The 26,599-nt window shown below is 41.8% G+C and overlaps 1 gene segment (V, D, J or C); it reads left to right on the forward strand.

The window, feature by feature from the left end:
- LOC132819269 (T cell receptor gamma variable 9-like) overlaps nucleotides 1-18,041 on the forward strand; it is a 31,709-nt gene extending 13,668 nt beyond the window's left edge. Inside the window, 1 exon segment of the V gene segment in view lies at nucleotides 17,974-18,041. Within this exon segment, the coding sequence occupies nucleotides 17,974-18,041 (68 nt within the window).
- Nucleotides 18,042-26,599: the final 8,558 nt, after the last annotated feature.

Here is a 26,599-nt window from a genome sequence, read left to right on the forward strand (position 1 = left end):
TATGCATCTCATCTTTGGCTTTAACACTGTTCCTGATTTCCCTTGGTAGCCATGGTTGAGCCACCTTCACTGTTTTACTGTTATGCCAAACAGGGATATAGAATTGTTGAGGTTCATCCATGTGCTCTTTTAATGTCTGCCATTATCTATCCACCATTAATCCCATAAGTATCCTTGGCCAGATTATCCTATACAATACATGCTTCATACCATCAACGTTAACTTTATTATTTTCAAGACCCTACTTCAGATTTGATTGTGTCACTCTCCATTTTAATGAAGAATGCTACCATATTATGGTTACTCTTCCCATAGGATCTCACACCACAATGTTGCTAATTAATCTTCCCTCATTACACAATGGCCAGTCTAGGGTGGCCTGTTGTCCAGTTGGTTTCTTGACATATTGCCAAGGAAAATATCCCACAAACATTCCATCGGGTGGCAACTTCGAGGGATCTATGTACTTGCACACACAGATCCCTCTGTTCCTCCACACTGCCAAGAATCCTGTCTTTAATCCTATATTCAGCATTCAAGTTTGACCTTCCAAAATGCATCACTTCGAATTTATCCAGGTTGAACTCCATCTGCCAATTCTCAGCCCAACTTTGCATCCTGTCTATGTCACACTGCAGCCTGCAATAGCCCTCAATACTATCAACGACACCTCCAACCTTTGTGTCATCTGCAAATTTACTAACCCACTCCTCAACCTCTTTATCCAAGTCATTTATAAAAACTACAAAGAGCAGAGACCCAAGAACACAGCCCTGCAGGATCCCACTCAACACTGACCTCCAGGCAGAATACTTTCCATCTACAACTACTGCCTTCTGTCAGCCAACCAGTTTGTAATCCAAATAGCCAAATCTCCCTGAATCCCATACCTCCTGGCTTTATGAATGAGCCTACCATGGGGAACCTTATCAAATGCCTTGCTGAAGTCCAAATACACTACATCCACTGCTGGACCTTCATTGACCTGTGTTGTCACCTTCTCAAAGAACTCAATAAGATTTGTGAGACATGACCTGCCCCTCATAAAGCTATGCTGACTGCCTTTAATTACACTATGCTTTGCCAAACAGTCATAAATCCTATCCCTCAGAATTCTTTACAACACTTTGCTGACCACAAACGTAAGACTGACTGGCCTGTAATTGTCAGGGATTTCCCTATTACCCTTCTTGAAAAGGGGAACAATATTTGCCTCCTTCCATTCCTCCGATACAACCCCTGTGGAGAGTAAGGAGGCAAAGATCCTCGCCAGTGGCTTAGCAACTTCCTTTCTCACTTCCCGGAGCAGCCTAGGATAAATCTGGTCTGGCTCTGGGGACTTATCAATCTTAATGTTTGCCAAAATTTCCAGCACATCAACTTCATCAATCTTGATCTGGTCAAGCCTGTAACCCAGCTCCTCAAAGTTTTCATTCACAACAAGGTCCCTTTCCTTCTGAAAACCAAAGCAAAAAACTCATTTATGGCTTCCCCTATCTGCTCAGACTCCATGCACAAGTTCCCTCCACTATCCCTGATTGGCCCTGCCTTCTCCCTGATCATTCTCTTCTTTCTCATGTCTGAGAAAAATGCCTTTGGGTTCTCCCTAATCTTTCCTACCAAACCTTTTTTGTGCCCTCTCCTGGCTCTCCTCAGTGTACTTCTGAGCTCCTTTCTAGCCAGCCTATAATCCTCTAAAGCTGTGCTAGATCCTTGCTTCCTCCACCTTACATAAGCTGCCTTCTTCCTTTTGACAAGAAGCTCCTCTGTTCTCATCATCCAAGATTCCGTAATCTTACCCCTTCTTACCTGTCTCAGAGGAACAAATTCGTGCAGCACTCACAACAACTGCTCCTTAAACAGTCTCTACACATATGCTGTGCCCTTTCTGTGGAACAATTGATCCCAGTCTGTACTTCCCAACTCCTGCCTGATAGCGTCATAATTTCCTTTTCCCCAATTAAATATCTTCCCTCGGTAATTGCTCCTTTCCCTCTCCAAGGCGATGGTAAATGTGAGGCAGTTGTGGTCACTGTCACCAAAGTGTTCTCCCACCATGTGGATAGATGGTGGATAGACTTCAGGCTATCAGGGAATGAGTTACTCGCTGCAGTATCCCTCATCTTGTAGTCACTGTGTTTATGTGGTGTGTCTAATTTAGCTTCTGGTCAATGGTAATCCCAAGGGTTTTGACAGTGGGGGATTCAGTGATGGTAACATCATTGAATGTCAAGGGGTGGTAGTTAGAGTATCTCTTCTTGGTGATTGGCACGTGGTAATTGTAGCAATCCTGAGATTACTACCTTTGCGATCCTACTTTTTAATTTAACTCCAAACTCCCTATCAGATTGTGGGATCTCATCCTGTCCTGTTTTTCACTGAGATCATTGGTACCTATATGCCCTCCAACAGCTGGCTGTTTATCCTCACCCTCTTGAATATTCTGCAGCAGTTCCAAGACATCCTTGACCCTTGGAACAGGGAAGCAACATACCATCTTAGACTCTCATTTACAACTGCAGAAACATGTTTTTAATCCTCTTATAATTGAATCCCCAATCACTACAGCCCTGACACTCTTCTTCCTGCCCTCCTGTGCAGCAGAGCCAACCATTGTGCCATGAACCCAGCTGCTACCACCTTCCCCTGGTGAGCCATCTCCCCCAACAGTATCCAAAATAGTTATACCTGTTATGGAAGGTATTGATGACAGGGCACAACTGTACTGTCATCCAACTCTTCCTCTGTCTAATGGTCACCCAGTCCCTATCTTTCTCAGTAATTTTTATCTGCAGTGTGACCAACTTACTGAACCTGCTATCCACGACTCCCTCAGCATCACAGATGCTTCACAGTGAATCCAGTCGGAACTCCAGAGCTGTCAAGCGGTCAGGCAGGAGCTACAGCTGGACTCATGTCCTGCTCATGAAGGAGTCAGGGACATCAGAACGGTCTCTGAGTTTCTGCACAGGAGGAACATGACACGGGTCTTGGATCTCCTGCTATGTTCCAGTCAACAACAGGAGCACAATGAAGAGAAAATAAAAGAAGAAAAGCTATTCACCAGTCACTCACATACCTGCTGCTTGTGACTTCACGGGTATATGTCCTTCTGCTTCTCCGTTACTCTCTGGTCTTGAGCAGCTGCAGGTGTTTGCTCCTCCTCCAACTGCCTTACCTCACCGCTGCTCGCCCTCCTCACTGAGGCCCCGTATTGATGTAAGCGTACACTTCAACTCCAGCAGCACTACACCCACAAAGCAGCCCTTCTTAAAATATTCACTGTGCTAAAGTTGTCTTCCTTTTATTAACTAGGCAAAAGTGAGGACTGCAGATGCTGGAGATTAGAGTGAAGATTAGCGTGTTGCTGGAAAAGCACAGCACGTCAGGCAGCATCTGAGGAGTCCCTGCCCGAAACATTGATTTTCCTGCTCCTCAGTTGCTGCCTGACTTGCTGTGCTTTAGCAACAGCATACTAATGTTGTCTTCCTTCTATTTACTCCTGGGCAGTGACTACGATGACTCCTCCCAGAATCCTTCTCAGCCACATCCTCTGATCAGACTGAACATATTTTCATAGAACATAGAACAGCACAGAACAGGCCCTTTGGCCCACGATTTCTGCCGAGGTTTAATCCTAATGTAAAATATAATAACTTAACCTACACACCCCTCAACTCACTGCTCTCCATGTGCCTGTCCAGCAGTTTCTTAAATGTCCCTATTGACTCTGCTTCCACCACCACCACTGGAAACACATTCCATGCATTCACTACTCTCTGCGTAAAGAACCTAACACTGACATCTCCTCTGAGCTTTCCCTTAATATCTTATAACTATGACTCCTTCAACCCGTCAATCCTGCCCTGGGGAAGAGTCTCTAGCTATTGACTCCATCTATTTCTCTCATTATTTTGTATGCCACAATTAGGTCTCCTCTCTTCCTCCTTCTCTCCAGAGAGAAAAGTCCGAGCTTTTTCATTCTTTCTTCATAAGGCAAGCCCAGGCAGCATCCTGGTAAACCTTCGTTGCGCCCTCTCCAAAGCCTCTGTATCTTTCCTATAGTAGGGCAACAAGAACTGGACAGAACATTCCAAGTGTGGTCTCACCAGGGACTTGTAGAGCTGGAGCTAAACCTCATGGCTCTCAAACAAGATCCCCCTGTTAATGAAAGCAAAAACACCATATAATTTCTTAATAACCAGATCCACTTGGGTAGCAACTTTGTGGGATCGATGTACCTGCACACCCAGATCCCTCTGTTCCTCCACACTACCTAGATTCCTATCTTTAATCCTATATTCAGCATTCGAGTTTGACCTTCCAAAATGCATCACTTCGCATTTATCCAGGTTGAACTCCATCTGCCATTTCTCAGCCCAGCTCTGCAACCTGTCTATGTCACACTGCAGCCTGCAATAGCCCTCAATACTATTGACGACACCTCCAACCTTTGTGTTATCTGCAAATTTACGAACCCACTCCTCAACCTCCTCATCCAAGTCATTTATAAAAACTACAAAGTGCAGAGGCCCAAGAACACAGCCCTGCAGGATCCCACTCAACACTGATCTTCAGGCAGGATATTTTCCAACCACAACCACTCTCTGCCTTCTGTCAGGCAGCCAATTCTGAATCCAGATAGTCAAATCTCCCTGCAAACTATACTTCCTGACTTTATGAATCAGCCTACTATGGAGAACTTATCAAATGCCTTGCTGAAGTCCATATACACCTCATCCACTTATTGACCTTCGTTGACCTGTCTTGTCACCTCCTCAAAGAACTCAGTATGAGTTGTGAGGCATGACCTGCCCCTCACAAAGCCATGCTGACTGCCAAATAGACATAGATCCTATCCCTCAGAATTTTTTCCAAAACTTTGCTGACCACAGACATAAGACTGACTGGTCTGTTACTGCCAGGGATTTCCCTATTACCCTTCTTGAAAAGTAGAACAACATTTGCCTCCTTTGAGTCCTCCAGTACGACTCCCATGTAGAGTGAGGAGGCAAAGATCTTTGCTGGCAGCTTGGCAATCTCCTTTCTTGCTTCCCAGAGTAGCCTAGGATAAATCTGGTCTGGACCTGGGGGCTTATCAATCTTAATGTTTTCCAAAATTTCCAGCTCATCAACTTCATCAATCTTAATCTGGTGAAGCCTGTATCCCAGTTCCTCAAAGTTCTCATTCACAACAAGGTCCCTTTACTTCATGAAAACCAAAGCAAAAAAAATCATTTAGGGCTTCCCCTATCTGTTCAGACTCTACTCACAAGTTCCCTCGCTATCCCTGATCGGCCCTACCTTCTCCCTGACCATTCTCTTATGCATCTCTTTCATCCAAATTATTTGCATATATGATAAGCAACAGAGGTCCCATCACTGATCCTTGCAGAATACCACTGATCACATACCTCCAGATAGTAAAACACCTTGCCACAGTAACCCCCTGTCTTCTGTGACCAAGCCAATTTTGTATCCAATGTACCAAGTCACCATGGATCCCATGTGAATTAATCTTCTGCACCTGCCTACCATGACAGACCTTGTCAACTGCTTTAGTAATGTTCATGTAGACAACACCAACTGTCTGATCCTCATCAGTCATGTTTGTCACTTCTTCAAAAAACACTATCAAATATGTAGATATCACATCCTCCATACAAAGCCATGCTGACTATCCCTAATAAGTCCATGCTTTTCCAAATAAGGAAAAAAAAACGATCAGATATATTTTCTAATTATTTCCTTACCATTGATGTAAAGCTCACCAGCCTATAATTTCTTAGATTTTCCCTATTATCCTTCTTAAACAAACGAACAATATTGACTATTCTCCAGGCTTCTGGGACTTCACATGTGGCGAACGAGGATATAAAGACCTCTTGCGGGCCCCAGCAATTTCCTCTCTTTCCTCCTATCGTATCCTGGGACACTCCCATCAGGCCCTGGGGTGTTTTCAAATAAAATATTTTTCAAACCACCCATCCAGCACCTCCTCCTTTTTGTCAACATGCCCAAGAATATTAAGGACCTCTCCCTGATTTTATCATCATCATGTCCTTCTCCTTTCTGAATATTGATGCAATTAAGGACCACACCACTTCCCCTGGCTCCATGCATACATTACCTCCTTTGCCCTTGAGTGACCCTTCCCTTTCATTAGCTACCTTCTTGTTTCCAATTAATGGGTAAAATACCTTGGGTTTCTCCTTAATCCAATGTGCCAAGGACATTTCATGGTCACTCCCCTCTGCCACCCCCCCTCTCTTTATTCCACATTTCAGTTCTTTCTTGCTTCCTTTGTATTCCTCAAGGGCGTTATATGATTTCAATTTCCTAAACCCTATAATTTCAATCAATGGACCAGGTTCATTCCCAAGTACAAAATCCAGAACAGCTTCGTTACTTTTTGGACCATCTACATATTGTTTCAAGAAAGCCTCCCTGTTTGCAATGAATAAATTCAGCCCCATCGAAATCTCTGGCACCAAAGGAGTCCACATCAATGCTGTAGACTTTAAAATCACCCACTGAATCAAACCTGCTGTTTTTTTGATTGAGAAATACAGACAGAGTCATACAGCATAGAAAGAGACACTTTGATTCAATGCATCTCTGCTGACCAGATATCCCAATCTAATATAGACCCATTTGTCAACATTTAGCCCATAACCATCTCAATGAATCCCATTCATACACTCATCCAGATTCCTTTTAAATGTTGTAATTGTACCCACCCCTACTATTTCCTCTGACAGCTCATTCCATATGCACACAACTATCCGCTTGGAAAAGTTACCACTCAGGTCCTCATACCCCTGGGGTCCATGCCCCTCATGATTTTATAAACCTCCATACAATCACCCTTCAATCTCCAACTCTCTGAGGAAAAACGTCCCAGCCTATTCAGCATCTCCCTATAGCTCAAACCCTTCAGTCCTGGCAAAGCCTTTGAAATTTTTTCTACAACTTCTCAAGTTAAACAACATCTTTCAGATGGAAAGGCAACTAGAAATTATAGCAATATTCTACAGGTTGCCTCACCAACGTCTTGCAGTGCCATAGCATGACATCCCAACTGCTGTACTCAATGTCATGTCCAACAAAGTCAAGTGTATCAAATACTTGCTTCACCATCCTCTCTACATGTGAATTCACTTTCAAGAAACTATGAAGCTGCATCCCAAGCTCTTTTTAAAATGACAGCACACAGGGTGAAGTAACTCCACAAAGGCCGGTATCCCATGACCCAGATGGCCTTTATTAAATCATGCAGACATTCTTAGACAGAGGTCCAGCTTCCCGCTCTCAGAGTGAGCAGAATCTCTAACATTCCTGTTTATATCTTTCAGCCAGGGCTCTCTGATTGGACCAGGTTAACAGCCCCAACAGGGAATTCATATTCTGAGATGTCCACCTGGCTGAACTTGTTACAATCACCACATCCTTTCGCCTCTATGTCCGGGGATGTAGGCCTGTTCTTTCTCTTTCAACTAATTCAAATCTGTTTTGTCTTTTCCAGGAATCCAGCTGTTCATGTTGCTTGACTAAATGGTTTTTTTCAGAACACTTAATTGAGTCAGGTGGTTCTGCTGTTTTATCTCTCTTAAAGGCACAGTGCACCCACATCTTCATAACACCTCCCCCCCCACCACCCATGTCCCAAAGAAAAACTGAACCATCATAATGAAAAGATGGCTTCACTTTTTTCTCTATTTTTTAAACACATTACCCTAACATGCAGTTAACATTAATTTAAGTTCACCTTATCTTCTTCCCATATACCTATTCATCTAAACTCACTCAGTTAAATCCACAATAGTGCAGCTGCGTCTACATTCTTTCATTGTGATTCATATGATTGTTAAACTACAGGTCTGTAACGTAAGACTTCAACAAAATCAACTCATATTCGTGTCTTTAAATTGTTCCAAGAATGTAAGAGGATTGTGATCTGTGTACACAACCGTCTCTGACACATTGTTCATGACATACACATTAAAATGTTGTAAGGCCAGTACCAAACTCAAAAGATCCCTTTCGTTTGTGGAGTATTCCTTCCGGTGGATGCTGATCTTCTTTGAAAAGTAATAAACTGACATTTCAACCCCATCATCTTCGTGTAGGAATATTTCTCCAACTCCTATGTCACTAGCATCGATGGCAACTTGAAAAGCTTTTGAAAGGTTTGGTGTAGCTAAAACTGGTTTGTTTGTTAATATGGCTTTCAAATGGTCAAATGCCTCCTAGCATTGTTCTGTCCACTGATACTTTGTGTTCTTCTTCAGCCAATTGGTTAACGGTGCCACTACACTGCTGAAGTTTGGAATAAACATCTAATAGAATCTGCTCAATCCTAAGAATCAAAACACCTCTTTCTTCGAGATTAAACATGGAAATTCCTCAATAGCCTTTGTCTTTGCATTCCATGGGGTCAACCTTCCATGACTGATGTTATGACCCAAGAACGTCACCTCTGCTTTTGCAAATTCAGTTTTATTTAGGTTTATCACCAGATTCGCTTCTAATAGTCATTCAAAGAACTCTGCCAACTGTATCATGTTATGTTTCCAGGACTTACTAAAAATCACTACATCGTCCAAATAGACTGCACTGTTTGTTAACTCAATCACAACTCTGTTCAGGAGTCCTTGGAATGTGGCGGGTGCGTTATTCATTCCAAAGGGCATCACTTTTAACTGATATAGCCCATTTGCGATTTCAAACACAGAAATTTATTTCACCGTCTCCCGATAAAGGTACCTGTCATAACCTATGCATTAAGTCCAACTAGTGATATAACTGGCTTGTCTGACTTTCTTGATACAGTCCTCCAATCGAAAAATTGGATACTAGTCCGATTTTGTAATGGTGTTGACCTTCCGCTAATCCATGCAGAATCATTGAGTCCCATCAGGTTTAGGAACTAAGATGATCGGCGAACTCCACTCGCTCTGGCTTGGTTCAATTATGCCCTCGTCGAGTATGACCTCCACCTCCTTCTGCACCTGTCTGGCTTTGAAAGGATTAAGCCGCTGGGAATGTTGTTTTATCGGAGCAGTATTCCTGAAGTTTACTTCATGTACAATAGCATTTGTCCTCCCCATCTGATTCTTACATATGTCCTGATACTGCAGTCACAAATCTTTCAACTGCGTTCTATGCTCCTGAGACAGAGAACTTACTAACCTATCCCATTCCTCAAGGATTTTTTCATTTTTAAATCTATTTTGAGGCGCATCAAAATCAAAATCATCTGGATTTGATTCCTCACTCTGCGGGACAGTAGCTAACACAGGTTTCTCCAGTTATTTCTCTCTCATATAATATGGTTTAAACCTGTTCGCATGACATTCTCAATGCCTTCATTTTCTATCTGACATCTTTAACTAAATAGTTGACCTGACTCAATGTTTTCTCAATTTGACAGGGACCACTAAACCTGGCTTTGAAGGGATCCCCTATCATTGTGACAGTACTAACACACCATCTCCTCGGGAAAACATCCGAGTCTCAGAGCTTTTATCTGCTCCCTGCTTCATTCTATACTTTGCCCTCTTTAGGTGCTGTTTAGCTAACTCACCAACTTCATTAATCTCTCTCTCACCTCTGATAAATAATAAGTGTGAGGTCTCTGAATTTGGTCCTATCAATGTTTCTTTAATTAATTTCGAATGGCCTGTCCCTTCATGACCTAATATTAACTCAAAGGGAGTGAACTGAGTAGATTAATTTGGAGCATCCCTTTACCAAACGATACGAATGGGATACATTTATCCCAATCATTCGAGTAATCCTGATGGTATGCTCTCAACATGGTCTTCAGGATCTGATGCCACCTTTCTAAAGTTCCCTGGGATTCAGGTTGATAGGCACTGGATTTAAAGTGCTGTATATCGAAGCTATCCATAAACTTCTTAAATGGCCAGCAGTAAAATTTGTCCCTTGTTCTGACTGAATCTCTCTGGGTAGACCATACCATATGAAGAAAGCTACGAAGTCTTCTACTACCCTTTTTGCATTGATACTCCGTAATGGAATTGCCTCCGGAAATCTGGTAGACACATCCAATATGGTTTAAAAATGTGTTGCTGGAAAAGCGCAGCAGGTCAGGCAGCATCAAAAGAACAGGAGAATCTACATTTCGGGCATAAGCCCTTCTTCAGCCCTGATTCAAGAAGAGGGGCTTATGCCCAAAATGTCGACTCTCCTGTTCCTTTGATGCTGCCTGACCTGCTGCGCTTTTCCAGCAACATATTGTTGAGCTCTGATCTCCAGCATCTGCAGTCCTCACTTTTTCCACATCCAATATGGTTAACAAGTACTGGTTCCCACTTTTAGTTCTGGGGAGGGGAACTACACAATCAATTTTAACTCGCATGAAAGGTTCTTCAAATGTGAGAATTGGCAACAGAGTTGTGGTTTTATGACCGCCTGTGGCACATCTAACCATTTGGCATCGATTACACGTATGGTAAAAGTTAATCATATCCCTGTGCATTCCACGCCAATAAAAATGTTTTTTTTTACTTTAGTCTGAGTCTTTTGAACCCCAAGATAATCTCCTACACGAGGTTCATGTGCTACCCATAACAACTCCCGTCTGTACGCTACCGGCAACACAATTTTGGTGCATGTTGGCCCATTTCTCCTCTGCATGAACCTGCCACGGTCTCCATTTCTGTTTTAGGATTTTATCTTTCAGACAATAACCCTTCGGAATATTATCTGCCTCTTTTTCAGAGTACGCATCCACATATAGATCTTTTATCATGCCATCTTGCCTTTGCAAGTCTCTTTATCTTTCAGGACTAAACATTTCTGTCTGATGTCACAAAACTAGTCCCTTTTTTTCTAAAAGCTGTGTCTTTTCTCAAGGATATTCTGTCCTTGATTTCTTTCAGATGGACAATAAACTAGGCCGGGCACAATCAGTCTGGTTTATTCACACAGGCCAGGAATAGCGGGTAAGGAGGCTACTACATTAATGGACACAGGATCCTCTCAGTCTGTAATGCAGAAGGATGATGAGATATGCATTCCTGAGGGACTATTGCCTGAAAAAGGTACTGGCAACAGGAATTCAAAGGGAGACAAGAAGTGCTCAATTATGTAAGGTGAGCTTAGAATATCCAGTGAAGAATGGAGAAGTCATGGTAGGAGTACTGGACAAACTCTCAGCTCCAGGAATACAATTTGTCCTTGCATGCTGATTCACCAGTCAGCATGCTGTCTACTGTAGTTGAAAAGCCAGTGGAGACACAGGCAGCTGAAGACATGGAGAATGTTCATCCAGGACTTTTCTCTGATTGTGTGATCACAAGATCACAGAGGCACAAGGTGAAGCAGGGGAGATCAAAAGGCACAGATAAGAAAGCTGACATAGCTTTATCAGAAACTTTCTTCGATCAGATAAGTGAGACAGAGAAGGAGCAATAGGTAAACATGCAAGTATTGTTATCTCGGTAAAACTGATTGAATTACAGCAGAAAGATGAGGAGTTGAAACAGTTATATTAAAAGGCATTTACGCAGATGGAAAGTGAATTCATTCCTGTGTGTTGTTACTTAACAAATGATGCCTTAATGAGGAAATGGAGACTGTCACACATTCAAGCAGGTGAAAAATGGGCAGAGATTCATCAAATTGTTTTGCCAGTAGTGTATAGAAAAGAGGTGCTGCAAGTGGCACATTAGCTAGCACTTGGAGGTCATTTATAGGTGAGGAAAGCACAGGCTAAAATACAAATTCATTTTTACTGACCTGGATGTAGTTGAATTTTGCCAGATGTGTCATACATGTCAGCTAATAGGAACGGCACAGGTAGTAATAAAATTTACACCTTTAATACCCATTCCAGCATTTGATGAACCTTTCACAAGAGTCTTGAGTGATTGCATGGATCTCCTACTTCAACCAAAAAGTGAGAATAAGTATTTATTAACAATAATGGATATGTCGACTGGATTTCCAGAGGCAATCCCAATATGCAGCATCACAACTAAAAGTGTTGGAGAAGAATTACTTAATTTTTTTTACAGGATATGGACTACAAATAGAAATGCAGTCAGATCAAGGTTCAAACTTCACATCCACACTATTTAAGGACGTTCTGGATAACTTGGGAATAAAGCAATTCAAATCTACTGTGTACCATCTGGAATCACAGAGAGCACTAGAAAGATGGCATCAAACACTAAAGACCATGTTGAGGGCTTATGGTCAGGATTATCCATATGATTGCAATAAGGGAATTCCATTTGTACTTTTTGCGATCAGAGATGCACCAAATGAATCGACCAAATTCAGTCCATTTGAATTAATTTTTGGACATGAATTAAGAGGACTGTTGAAATTGATTAAGGAGAAATTAATAAGTCTGAATTCAGAGACCACCCATTTGGACTAGGTGTCAAATTTTAGAGAATGATTAAATAGAGCTGGAGAGTTGGCTGGACAGCATTTAAAAGTATCACAGCATACAATGAAACAAGAAGAGGATAAGAAATTATAAATTCACAATTTTGCAATTGGGGATAAGGTATTGGCGTTACTTCTAATAACAGGTGAGCCTTAAAAAGCAAAGTTTATTGGACTATATCAAATCGGGAGGAAATTGAGTGAGGTGAATGACTTGATAACAACTCCAGTCAGGAAGAAATCTCAGAGTGTGTCACATGAGTATGCTCAAAAGGTATAATGATAGGGAAGGAAAGCAAAAGGAGAAAGTGTTAATGATTACAGCACAGAAGGAAGAAGCAAGTTCAAAGTATTCTGAATTGGACATTCCTCAAATCAAATTGGACAATGAGAAGTTGTCAAAATTGCGATAAAATTATTGAGTTACCTTCTAAAAAGAAATCAAAAAGGCCTCAAACAGTTATTATTATCCAATGGGGAAATATGTAGAAACAAACTGGGAAGTACTAACCTAATTGTGCATGATGTAGAGATAGGAGATGCTGTCCCGATTAAGCAACATCCTTATTGGCATAACCTTCTAAAGTTGGCGCAGGTTCAGAAGGAGATAGAGCGCATGCTCCAAGATGGCAAAATTGAAGTGAGTTACTGTGACTGGAGGACTCCTAAACTCATGGTGCCAAAGCCAGATACTACCAAATGGTTTTGTGTGGACTATCACAAAGTCAACACCGTTACAAAGACTGATGCATTTCCAATTTCATGGTTGGAGGACTGTATCTAAAAAGTGGAACAAGCAACTTACATTTCTCAGTTAGACTTGTTCAGAGGCTACTGGCAAGTACATCCATCAGAGAGAGTAAAGGCAATTTTGATTTTCATAATACCAAATGAACTGTATCAGTTGGCATGAAAAACCCTCCAGGCACATTTCAGAAACTGACTATTAAGGATATTGCTGGTGATTTTTAGACACTCATGGAAAGAACATTTTAGCATTTATCAGATTTGTTCGATTGACTTCGAAAGGCAGGCTTGGTGGTAAATCTAGCGAAAAGTGCATCCGACACTCAAATGAGATACAGAGGCTTTTGGTGGTGGGTGTACCGTGGCCTGAATTTGCATGTGGTTGTGCACGTTTGCATGTTTAAAGTCAGCATAGTGTATATGAGTGTTTAGACTACTAACCAGGTTTTAAAGGGTTAAAAATGAAGCCATCTTGTGGTGTGGATGGTCCTGTTTTTAAGGAGGGAGATGTCACAAAGCTAGTCCCTTTATTTAAAAGCTGTTTCTTTTCTCAAGGATACAATGTCCTTGTTTTTTTTTCAGAGTGATAATAAACTAGGCCAGGCTATGATCAGTCTGGTTTGGTACAGAGATGAAAAGGATTTTGAAAGGCCTTTTGTTTATTTGTGAACAGATGAGACTGCAGGCCAAAGTGGTCATATTTTAGAAGTGACCTGTATAAAGAAAGGGGAGTGGTCATTTTTCTAGCTGAGTGGTTTAATTTAGTCCTGAACTGGTTGCGGGTTCAACAGCAAGCTGTGTGGAAATTCTCTCTCTCTTCTTCTGCCCTTCAATGTCAACTTGTAAGCATGTATTCCATTTATACTGATTTTTAAAGGGAGTTATTGGGACTGTTGTGTATATTTGGAACAGCATACTTAAGTCTAGTTGGATAGGTTGAGTTCTGTAAGGGTTCTTTATTCTGTTCTTTGTGTTTCATTGTGTAATTTTGTGAAGAAATTATTGTGTGTTTTAAAATTTAGTAGTCAACCTCATTAATTTACTCCGGGTAATTTTCACTTACTGAAACAAATTGTGAAGTTATGGTCTGGGCTGCCTGCTTAAGACTGTTTTGAGTGGTCTAGCCTAGTCCGTAACACTGACCGTCTGTCTGTTCAGGTTTTTTCTGCACCATAACGTCAAACAGGGTGTACTCTCAGTGAATATCAACTCTTTCATCTTTCTCTTTACTTTCTATTTCGTGCTGTGACTTATGATAGTGGGATCTGGTTACCACACGGTCTGCAAAAATATCAGGATATTTCTGTTTTAACTCCTCAGTGTCTTGGTCCTCCTTGGTCTTCTCCACAACAACGGGTGTTGCTCCCACCTTGGATCCTGCCAAATCATTCCTAAGAACAAACTGAATTCCTGGAACTGACGCTCTGTCAATCATCACTACTGTAACTTCCCCAGTCTTAAGTTGGCACACCAACCTGATCTTACATAGGGGAATGCTAAATCTCTGTCCATCTATCCTACAAATTTCCATACTCTCAGGTAACAGATCAGGAAGAGTGCATCTTCACTAATGTCTTACTATCAGCGACTAGTTAGATCCTGTATCTCTCAAAATTATACCATTTTGCCCTTCTTCCCTGTTCTTTCTGAGTAAACTTTACCCACAGAGGCAGATTCTTTATAGACATCAGGAACTAACTCCATACCCATCCCCTGCCTAGGCTGTGCACTCTCCTGCAGCTCCTCGGCTCTTCTTGAGGTGTCCCTTACTAATTTCACTAAGGCCACTGGCTTAGCTTCCTTTACCACATCTTTTCCCACATTGCCTTTCTTTAATAACCTGATTCCTGATGAAGGGCTTTTGCCCGAAATGTCGGTTTTCCTGCTCCTCAGATGCTGCCTGAACTGCTGTGCTTTTCCAGCACCACTGTAATCTTGAATCTGGTTTCCAGCATCTGCAGTCCTTGTTTTTACCTTTCTTTAACGACTATCACTGTGACTTTACGTGTACCACTTTACCACAGTGGAAACACCTGAGACCTTTCACCTCTTTTACACCCTCTTGGGCTTCTTTTTTATCCTGTGGCAAATTCTTACCAGTACTCTCTACTCTTAGTTTCGTAATGTAGGATCTCCCCTTCTCCCAACTTCTATTCCTCACAGGATGAAATTCTGGCTGGAAACTTGTCTTATGCACCAACATGTACTCATCTGCTAATTCTGCTACCCTTCTCACTTTCTGAACTTTCTGTTCCTCCATGTGAAATCTTACAATCTCTGGAAGTGAGTTTTTAAACTCCTCCAGCAGAACAATCTCTCTTAGAGCCTCAAAGATCCTATCTATTTTCAAGGCATGCACCCATTGATCAAAATGACCATGTTTAATTCTTTCAAACTCAGCATAAGTCTGACCTGGTTCCTTCTTTATGTTTCCGAACTGCTGTCTATATGCTTCTGGTACCAATTCATATGCAATTAAAATAGCCTATTTCACCTCTTCATAATCTCTTGATCCCTCATCTGATAGCACAGCAAATACTTCACGAGCTCTGCCTACCAGTTTAGTCTGAGCTAACATGACCCAAAAATCCTCGGACCACTCCATCTGCCAAGCCAATGTTTCAAATGAAATAAAGAAAGCTTCAACATCTTTCTCTTCAAAATGTGGCAGTTTTGACATATTTATATGCATAAAACACGACTTTCTATTTTAATCCCCATTCTGTTAACTTGACTTTGCTGATTAAGTCACAACTTCTCAAATTCAAATTCTCTCTCTTTCTCTCTCTCTTTTTTTCACCCTTTCTTCTTTCTCTCTTTGCTCAGCTAAGAACCTTCTCTCTCTCTGTCTCTTTGCTCTCTCTCTCCCTCTCTTCTCTCTTTCTCTCTTCCTCTTTCTTTCCTCTCTTTCTCTTTGTTTATCTTCTAACTCCACTTTCCTCAATTGTAATTCGAGTTTATCTACCTCTACTACACTTGTTTGTTTCTCTGAAACACGTAAGTGTTTGAGTAACTCCCTTACAATTTCAGCTTATCTTTTGTGAAATATATACATATAAATGACGAGGTTGAAAAAGTAGATGGGTAGTTTAGTAAGGTTACAGATGATACAAAGATCTGCAGAGTTATGGATTGTCAAAGGATACAGTGTGTTATCGATCAGTTGAAGAAAAAGTCAGAGAAATGGCAGATGGAGTTTAATCTGTGTAAGTGTGAGGTGCTGCACTTTAGGAGATCAAATGTTCAGAAAAATTATACAGTTAATGGCAAGTCCCTGAATAGCATTGATGTACAGAGGGATCTTGGATTTCAAGTTCACAGCTCCCTGAAAGTGGTCATGCAAACTGAGGGTGGTAAAGAAGGTGCATGTAATGCTTGCCTTTATTGGATCGAGTATTGAGTACAAGAGTCAAGATGTCCTGATGCAGCTTTTTAAGAGTTTGATTTGGCCACACTTCAATTCTGGTTGCCACATTATAGGAAGGATATGGAGGATTTGGAGAGGATGCAGAAGGGTTTTACTGGGTTTGCCCTGCTTGATTTAGTGAGCATAAGCTTGCATTGGCCAGGAGCAGCTGGTAAAGAGGTTACGATTTTAAGAGATACATGACCTTCTCAATCTGTGATGCTGAAAGGTGAGGATATATGTACTTCTGAAGGACTGTTGCCAGAAAAGGTGCGAGCACCAGGAATTCAAGGTGAGAGAAATGTCAATTATGTAAAATGAGCTTAGATTGCCCAGTGAAGTCATGGTCGGAGTACTGGACAAACTCTCAGCTCTCGGAATACAATCTGTCCTTGCTAATGATATAACTAGTTCACAGGTAGAGGTTCTACCTATGGTGATTGGACAGCCGATAGAAACTCAGGCAACTGAATGACTGCAGGACACATCTCCTGGGATTTTTCCTGACTGTGTGGAAATGAGGTCACAAAGTCACCAGAAGAAAAATAGAGAGCAAAGCGTACTAATAAGAAAGTTGAAATAGACTTAGCAGGTACCCTGTCTGTTCAGATGGTTGAGACAAACCAGGAACAGATAGATGACAAAGCAGACATCTTTAGCTCAGATAAATTAACTGAGGTACTGTAGAAAGATGAAGAATTACAGCAATTGCATCAAAAGGCATACACAGAAAAAGAATCTAAATGTATCCCTGCATGTTATTAACTGAAAAAATGTGTTTAACGAGGATATGGAGACAATCATGTGCCCAGGCAGATGAGAAATGGGCAGAGGTTCCTCAAGTTGTTTTGTCAGTGGGTTATCTGACCTGGTCGATAACAAGCAGGACCTCTGACACTCGTATTCTTATCTGTCAGCCAGGATTCCCTGACTGGAACAGGTTAAACAGGAAACTCATGTTGTATGACATCTATCTGGCTGACCACATTACAGTAATTACAAAGAGACAAAGATATATTCCAAGACAGGGTAATGAGTGATTTGGAGGGAAACTTGCAGTGGGTAGTATTTCTATATATCTGCTGCCCTTGTCCTTCTCAATGGCAGTGAAGATGAGTTTTGAACCTGCAGCAGAAAAAAATTGGTGCCTCCAAAATGTTGAGCAGATTCTGCCGAAAGTTGAGAAATATTATTTAATACACTTTTTATTTGATAATTTCTGTTTATTGACAAATTTTATCTGAATCAGTCACAGTTGCATTTCAATTGTTCAGTGTAACAACCTGTTCTCTCTGTTTAACTCAAAACTCTTACCACCCTGTCAGATCCTTTCCATCAGGGAGTACAGAGAATCTGCTCTTGTGGGAATGAACTTACTGTTATATTTTTCTTTTAAGGTATCACTGGTCCAGTCATTCTCCAGTCTCCAAGCCTGGAACATATCACCGAGGGACACACTGCCTGATTACAGTGCATCATGAGGAACGCCTCAGTGACACACACTGATGTTTACTGGAACCGACTGTCCCCAGAGCAAATTATGGAGCGGGTTTTAATAGATCCAGGAATTGGCTCCACACAATGGGGCCCAGGGTTCATTGAACGATTCCAGCCTTCCAGAGACCACTCCAGTAACAGTTTCATTCTGACCATCTCAAATGTGCAACCCAGTGACACTGGGGTCTATTACTGCTCCATCTGGGGAAGGATCTATGGAAGAGGAAGCCAGCTCAATATTACCAGTAAGTAGAGTTTACGTGACAATCTCCTTCAGCAATAACCTCTGACCTAATGAATGAATTGGAGATCAGTTTGTGATCAAGAAGATTGAGGAGGTGATGGAGAGTGATCTTGGGGATGGACTCACTGTGGGGTAGAAGCTGAGCTCAGGTTCAGCAATTTATGTAATTGTTTTGTGAGACGTGGGTGTCACTGGCTGGGCCAGCTTTTATTTCCCATCCTTAATTGCCCTTGAGAAGATGGTGCTGAGCTGCCTTCTTGAACCACTGCAGTAACCCATTGGTTGCCATTCCTGGGTTTCGGTCGCGCTCTTACACAATCTATTAATACCCTGCTAAACAGTTTGTCAAAAGCTGTGATCAAGATTAAAGGTGAATCTTTAATTGAGGGTTGAGGATTCCCCAAGCCCTGACATGGACCAACCTGTCTGGTAAAATGTAACATCTTTATATAATCCTGACAAATAAAACCATTTTAAAATTTTTAGACTGTGTGTTCCTCATTTGTAAATTACCTGCCTTTGGAATTTCATGAGCTGATTTGTAAAATTTCATTCTGGTCATCAGATGGAGTGACCACCTGATGGACCACTGTCCATCCCTCATCGCCTGGGATTTAGGATGGTTTCTATTTACTCATTAATGCTTTGTCTTTCAAACAATAACACTCAAGAGAGTGCTTCTGATTCCATTTATAAGGATAAAAACAGAAAGCACTGGAAAATCTTATCATCTATGGAGAGAAATCAGAATTAATGTTGTGGGTTCAGTGACCATTGTGCAGAAGTAATGGCAATAAGGAAAATGATGATTTTTTTTATACAGAAGATGGGGTGGGGAGGAGGGTGATAGTAAATAATCGATGTAGATAGAGCCCAGTGTGAGAGAAAAATTGTTGGACAGGCAAAGGAGTGGCTAATGGTCAGTCTGGGTGAATGAGCAGCTGCTGATGGGGACAGTTAATGGCTAACAATGAGTAGTGTATGGTAGCTGCCTGTGCAATAACAAGGCCTGGAGTATGGTGAGGGAGAAAGCATGAGGAAAGATGCTCAGTCTCTCAAATTGTTGAACTTGATATTAATTCCAGAAGGCTGCAGATTCACCAAGTGGAAAATGAGGCGTTGTCGTTCCATGTTGCTCTGAGCTTCACGAGAGCACTGCAGCAGGACTGAGACAGAGACGTTGGCCAGGGAACACAATGGTGTGTTGGAGTAGCAAGCAACTGGGAGGTTAGGATTGTTTTTGCAGACAGAATGGAGGTGTTCTGAGAAGTGGTCACGCAGTCTGTGTTTCATTTCCCAATTGAAGAGGAGACTACATTGTGAGCAGTGAATACAGTTTGTCTCATCATAGAATACTCAGAGGCCTGGATAGATTGGACATGGAGTAGATGGTTATCGGAGAGATAGGATCTGAGGCACAGCCTTCCAGGGAAGGGACAATCAATTACAGCTGAGATGAAGAGGAATTTCTTCGGACAAAAGGTTGTAAATCTTTGGAACTCATTGCTGCAGAGTGCTGTGGAGTCCAAGTAATTGAGTATATTTAAGACAGAGATAGATAGATTCTTATGTGCAAATGGATCAAGGGTTACGGAGAGAGAGCAGGAGAATGGGATTGAAACACATCAGCCATAGTTGAATGGCAGAGCAGACCTGATGGGCTGAATGGCCTGATTCTGCTCCTATATCCTATGGCCTTATGGTCTATAATCTCATGGTTATTTTGAATAATTAACTCCACTGGTTCACTCTGACAAACTTAGCATCTGTCCTTTCTCATTAACTCAAAATTGGAGTTCTTCAGAAAGTTCTAATGAGTTTTAATTTATTCACATGTTTTCTCTTAAAGGTTCAAGTGTCCCAGTCATTCACCAGTCTCCGAGGCTAGAACGTGTCACTGAGGGTCACACTGCCCGATTACAGTGCTCCATGAGGAACGTCGCAGTGAAACACATCAATGTTCACTGGGACTGCGAGAAACCACTGGATAATATGAAGTGGGTTTTAACACATGACATGAGGAACATCACACAATGGAGCCCAGGATTTACTGAGCGATTCCAGTCTTCCAGAGACACATCCAATAATAGCTTCATTCTGACCATCACTAACACGCAGCCCAGTGACACTGGGATCTATTACTGTAAAGTGTGGGGAGATATCAGTGGGACAGGAACCCAGCTGACTGTAACAGGTAAGTTGTTTACCTTAGAATAATCTGATACAGTAACCATTTCCACGTAGATTTATTGGAGAGGAGAATTTGTTAAATTCCTCTGGTAAAGAGCAAGCAGAGAGCTCAACATAAACATTGAACAATTCTCAGCTTTTACTCACAGATTGAATAAACTTTTTCTCCTCTTGGACCGGTTCCTCAATCTCAAACTCTTTCTCTTCTCTCTGTCTTTCTTCTTCACCATCTCGTTTGTTCTCAGTATTGCATTTAACGTTCTCTTGTCTCTGTCTGGTTTTGTTTCATTCATAATTGGCATGGGTTCATCACTGGCTGGGCTGGTACTTGTTCATTGTGAATGGCCCTTGAGAAGAAATGTCTTCTCTGCTGCAGGAAGCAGCTGAGGCCAAAACATTGAATGTTTTCAAGGAAGATTTAGATATAGTTCTGAGGACTAAAGTGTTCAAAGGGTAAGGGGAGAATGTGGGAACAAAGGACTGAGTTGGATGGTCAGCCATGATTATGTTGAAATGCAGTGCAGACACAATGGGCTGAATGGCCTCATCCTGGTCCTAGTTTGAATGTTTTGAGAAGGTGATGGTAAGCTGCCTTCCTGAGCTGTTGTGATTCCCTTGGTGTTGTGACATCTGATCCACTGACACTGAAGGAACGATGATGTAGTACGATCTTATGTAAAAGTCGACCCCCTATTTTTCATCCAAAAGTCTGGAATTTTCCATATATCTCTTGTAAAACTCCACCCTAGTTCTTCATAGTTAACAGATCAACATTTATGAGTCAGTGTGCCTGTCCATTACACTCCACTCCAGCTTTCCAGTCTGCTGGCTATGCAATTCCGTTCTGGACTTCCCAGTCCACCAGCTGCCACGCTTCAATCCAGAATTTCTGAATTACTGCAATTCTTGAGTTTCTTTCTTTATTCTTTTAGACTTTAACTTTTCTTCTGCCAACGATATGGTATGAATTTTGACGGACATGAATTTCAGCCCCTCAAATGTAGTATCCCTGTGATAGTCAATCCCATAAATTTAACCATAAAAAGTAGTCAAAAAAATTCAACTGATACTTGAGTATATCTGGTATGTGCTGAAAATGTGTTGCTGGTTAAAGCATAGCAGGTTAGGCAGCATCAAAGGAATAGGAAATTTGACGTTTCGGGCATAAGCCCTATATCTGGTATGTATAGACCTACATGCACATTATGGTACTGGGAACTGGAATATGGTACGACAGTACCATTCTGTATAGCAGGCAGAATGGAGACAGTTATTTTGTAGATAAATATTCAATAATGGCTATAATTCCTTTTTCCTTTTGTTGTATATTATTTTATAAAGCAATCTGGCTCTTGTTTGTCCATTTTTTGACTCATACTAAGCATGAATTTCATCCCCTCAAACGCAATACTCATGGAATAGTCAGCCCCCTAATTTCAACTTTAAAATATTGCATAAAATGTTCCATGTTTACACAAGTTCTATATGGTGTTTCCAAGTCAGGATAGTGAGTGCCCTGGAGGGGAACCTGAAAGTGATGTTATCCCATGTACCCGCTGCCTTTGTCCTTTTAGGCGGGAGAGGTTGTCCGTTCAGAAACTGCTGTTGGAGAAGCTTTGCTGAGTTACTGAATGGCAATAGTACCCACTGTCCATGAGTGTAAAAGGAAGTGAATGTTGAAGGTGTTAGCTGTTGTGCCAATCCGGCGAGCTGCTTTGTCGTGGATGGCATATAGCTTCTTGATTGTTGTTGGAGCTGCACCCATCCAGGCAAGTTGTTCCACAATCCTCCTGACTTCTGCTTTGTTGATAGATGGTAGGCAGGCTGTGGGAGGCAGAGTGTGAGCTACTCACCTTGGCCTGTTCTTGTAGCCACAGTATTTATTACATTGCTCCAGTTAATAGATGAGTCAATGGGGACTCCCAGGATGTAGTTCATCAGGGAATTGTCTTCCATTTTTCTGATGGGATGGGAGCATCGCTGGCAAGGCCAGCATTTGTTCCTCATCCCTTATTGCCCTCAAACTGTGTCACTTGCCTGTTCATTTCGGAGGACAGTAAGAACAAACCACATTGCTGTGGATCTGGAATCACATGTGGGCAGATCAGGAAAGATCGGCAGATTTCCTTCCCTGAAGGATATTAGTAAACCAGATGGGTTTTTACAATAATTGATGGGAACATCAGGAATTAAGGTGATTTGTTTCCAGCTCTCAGTTAGCCTGGAATTGTTGTGTATGTTGTGTTACAACTCGTTTGTGAGTAAATTCAACAAAGAAGCAAACAATTGGTGCCTTATTTGGAGACGCTGTTGCCCATGAGAGGTCTGGGTCGCAAAAAGGGTGACTCCATAATTATCTAACACTGTGTTCACGAAGAGAAGGGTTCAGTGCCAAGGCTGCACACAGGAGCTCAACATTAATCCATCAGTCTGTATTTTTCTTTAATTTGAGAATTTAACAGAATACAAAAGGATTTGTTTAATTGAAATTTGCTGTATTTTAGAGATATTTGCTCCCATGAGCCAGTTCCACATTAAAACTGGATCTGTTTCTCAACATTATTTAAACTAAAGATTAAACAGGGCTCATTAAGATGTGAGTAATTTATCAAGGAAATTTCAAACTCTCAGTTCTCGAGTCTTTGGGCCGTCATTTCCCACAACCCCCTGCCGCTCCTGTTCTGCACAATGACACTCCTATCTCTACCTCTGATGTCCTTGCCCTGAGCTAAACCCTTCCTCACCCACACCCTGGTTACTCCCCTTCTTATGACCCTCATTCATTCCCATAGTCCAAGAGACACAGACAGAGGACATAGAAATAGGAGTAGATCATTCAGCCCATCCAGTCTGCACCGACTCTTCAAATGAGCATCATTCCTGACTGCCAATGTCCTGTTCTCTCCCCACACCCTGCACACTGTTAGGATACAGAATTGGATGGAGCAACAGTGAATCAGAGAGTGTGTGCTCAGGGACCACCGATTGCAGGCTGTTTGAAACTTTCAGCTTTTTTCTTTCAGTTTTCAGTGAGAATGAATCTTTTTGAATGGCTGCTCAATCTGTTCCAATCAGTCAGCCGTGAGCACTGTGAAATTCTCCCCTTGATAGTTTATTCACAAAATGAATCACAGCAGCAAATTGGAAAGCATTCAGTGATTGACATGTTTCAAATCATTCCCCTTCAAATTACAAATAGCAATATCCACACAGGAAGCTTCAGTTTATCCTCTGCAAATTGTCATTTAACCAAGAGGAGATTCCATAAAATATTAGAAATTTTTTTTTTCTTTTCAATATGAACAGATCCATTGGCTGATCCAGTCCTCATTCAGGATCCAGTGGTCAGCAAGGTAGCAGAGGGTGAAACTGCCGAGTTCCAGTGTGCCATGTACAATGCCAGTGTGATTGACACTGATGTCCACTGGCACTACCAGCGACCTGGCAGCAACAGGGAGTGGGTGATAAGCCACTTTGTGAATGGCACCCTCACCAAGACCCATGTTTTCCCTGATCATGTTCAGCTTTCCAGGAACGTCAGCACGAACAGTTACATTCTGAGCCTTGTCAATGTGACTCTTAGTGATACTGCTGTGTATAGTGTGGAGCTACATCTATGGAGCAGGGAACCAGCTCAATGTAACTGGTAAGTCAATGTGAGGGAACACTGGTGTGGCCAGGGAAAGGAGCACCCAGCTGCTGTGCTTCATCAGTGGAAGGGCAGAATGGTCATCAAGGCCAGGTATTCCCAAGGCAGTGTGAGGAGTGTCTTGGAGGGGAACTTGCAAGAGGTGATCTTCCTATGTATCTGCTGCCTTTGTCCTTCTAAATGGAGGAGGTCGTGGGTTTGGAAGGTGTGTCTGAGGATGTTTGTTGAATTTCTGCAGTGTATCTTATAGATAGTGCACAGCAGGGAGTCAGTGGTGGTGGGACTACATGCTTGTGACTGTGGTGGCTAATACTGCCAGTTGCTTTGTCCTGGATGATGTTATGTTTCTTGAGTTTTTTTGGAGCTGCACTCATCCAGGCTTGTGGGGAGTATTCCAACACATTCATGGTTTGTCTCTTGTAGATTGTGGACATGCTTTGGGGAGTCAGGATGGAAGTTACTATCCTGGAGAAATCAAAATTAATGTTATTGACAATCTTAGAAATTACTCAGACTGAAGTGACTATGTGTGTAACATTCTAATATATTACAGAAAGGTCTTCCTATGATATTCCCTGGACTTCAGATCCCATTTTAATCATTGGCACCATTCTGGGCTTCACTGTCTTGATCTGCATTGTCCTGCTCACATTTTTCCTTTGGAAACAAAAGCTGCATTCATCTGTAAAGGACTCCACACAAGGGTAAATCTCATTTCATCTTGGGTTTGATTCTGTCATTGCACTGTTATTGTTTTTGATATTGGAGCGTGATTGGCATTCCCACTGCATCATACAGATCCATTGTAAATGGTGGGTCAGTGACTGTCGAGACCATGCCACACATCCAGAAGTCCATTCAATGCCAGTTTGCTCCATCTCTCCTATCACATGTCCTCCAGTGTTAGGCCACAGATACTTGCTGGTCATAGTCAGAAAGCTTTAAATGGGTCAAGCATTAGACATCACCTGCAAGATTCCCAGTAGGTACTCGATCATTACCTACCGAGCCCAGTGTCAGGGTCTGCCTAGGTGCTTGAAGCTCACTGGCAGCACAGTACCTCCTGCTGGGATGACCAAGTGAGTGCTAGATCACTCAGCCCAACAGCTCATGCTGGCTTTTCACTTCCACATCAGCAAAATGTCCAAATCACATTTTCCTGTCCTGCTCCCCCATCCATTCAATCCCCTTTATCCTCACACACCTCTCCAATTGAATCCTGAATGTTGACATTGATCCTCCACCTGCCATTAATCTGGAGTGACACCTAAAGACTCCCTACCCTTTGGGTGAAGGGATTTCCTGAGCGTCTGGACTTGATCTCTTCTGTTGTATTTTGTACCCATGATCTCTCACTCTTCATCTCCTCAATAGTTAGTTTCCATCTCATTAATTGACCCTATAAAAGATTTTAAATACTTTGATTACGGATATAAAGCCTGGATACTTCCAATGATATAAAGACTTTCTGAAGTATTTCTTTGCAATTCCATTTGCCCTACTGGGCAGCATCCCAGTGAGTTGTTTACCATAAGGAATAAGAACAGGAGTAGGTCATTTAATCCCTAAAGCCTGCTGTGCCATCCAATAGGATAATGGTTGATCCAATATTCCTCTTATGCACTCTCCTGCTTTCCTCTATAACCCTTGAATCCCCAACTGATCAAGATTTCCATCTCAAAAGTTCAAAGACTCTGCCCCCACAGCTGTCTATGGCAAGAAGTTCCAAAGATTCACAACACTCTAAGAGAAGAGATTCCTCCTCATCTCAGTCTTAAATTGCTGTTCCATTATTCTGAGACTATGTCCTCTTGTCCTAGACTTTCCCATGAGGGGAAACATTTTCTCAGCATTAACTCTATGAAGCCCCTTAAGAATCCTTAAAATGCAATCACCTCTCATTCCTCTCATCCCCAGTGAGTAGAGTCCTAACTAGTTCAACCTTTGCTCATAAGACAATTCCTTCACACCAGGGATGAACCTGGTGAACCTTTTCTGAATTGCCTTTATTAAATAATATCTTTTATTAAAAATGACAATCCTGTTGACTGTACTTAAGATGTGGAGGTCACTATCTCAGTCTTCACAGCTTCATAACCTTAAAGAGGAGGGCTCTGTCAGTGTCTGGAGGTGATGGAATGTTCACTTTGAGTAAAGGATATATATGCCCAGAGGATCTTAACTAACATTCAAAAGATAAAGAATATTCTCTTGATGTTGAAATTATAAACGCTGACTTTGTGAAAATTGTTTGAATCTAGCAATGAGTATAAATCCAGTGGGAAGTTAAAGTACTATCCATCTACATGGAGCCCAGTGGAACATTGTATCCAGTTGAGTCTAGCTGCTGTTTATCCATAACCCTCCAGCACAGGCTACAGAGTCCTCTTACTGAGAAAGACACCCAAACTGAATTAAAATGTGGCACCCATATCAGTATCTG

The sequence above is a fragment of the Hemiscyllium ocellatum genome, chromosome 10 (assembly GCF_020745735.1).
Source record: "Hemiscyllium ocellatum isolate sHemOce1 chromosome 10, sHemOce1.pat.X.cur, whole genome shotgun sequence".
Taxonomy (NCBI): Eukaryota; Metazoa; Chordata; class Chondrichthyes; order Orectolobiformes; family Hemiscylliidae; genus Hemiscyllium; species Hemiscyllium ocellatum.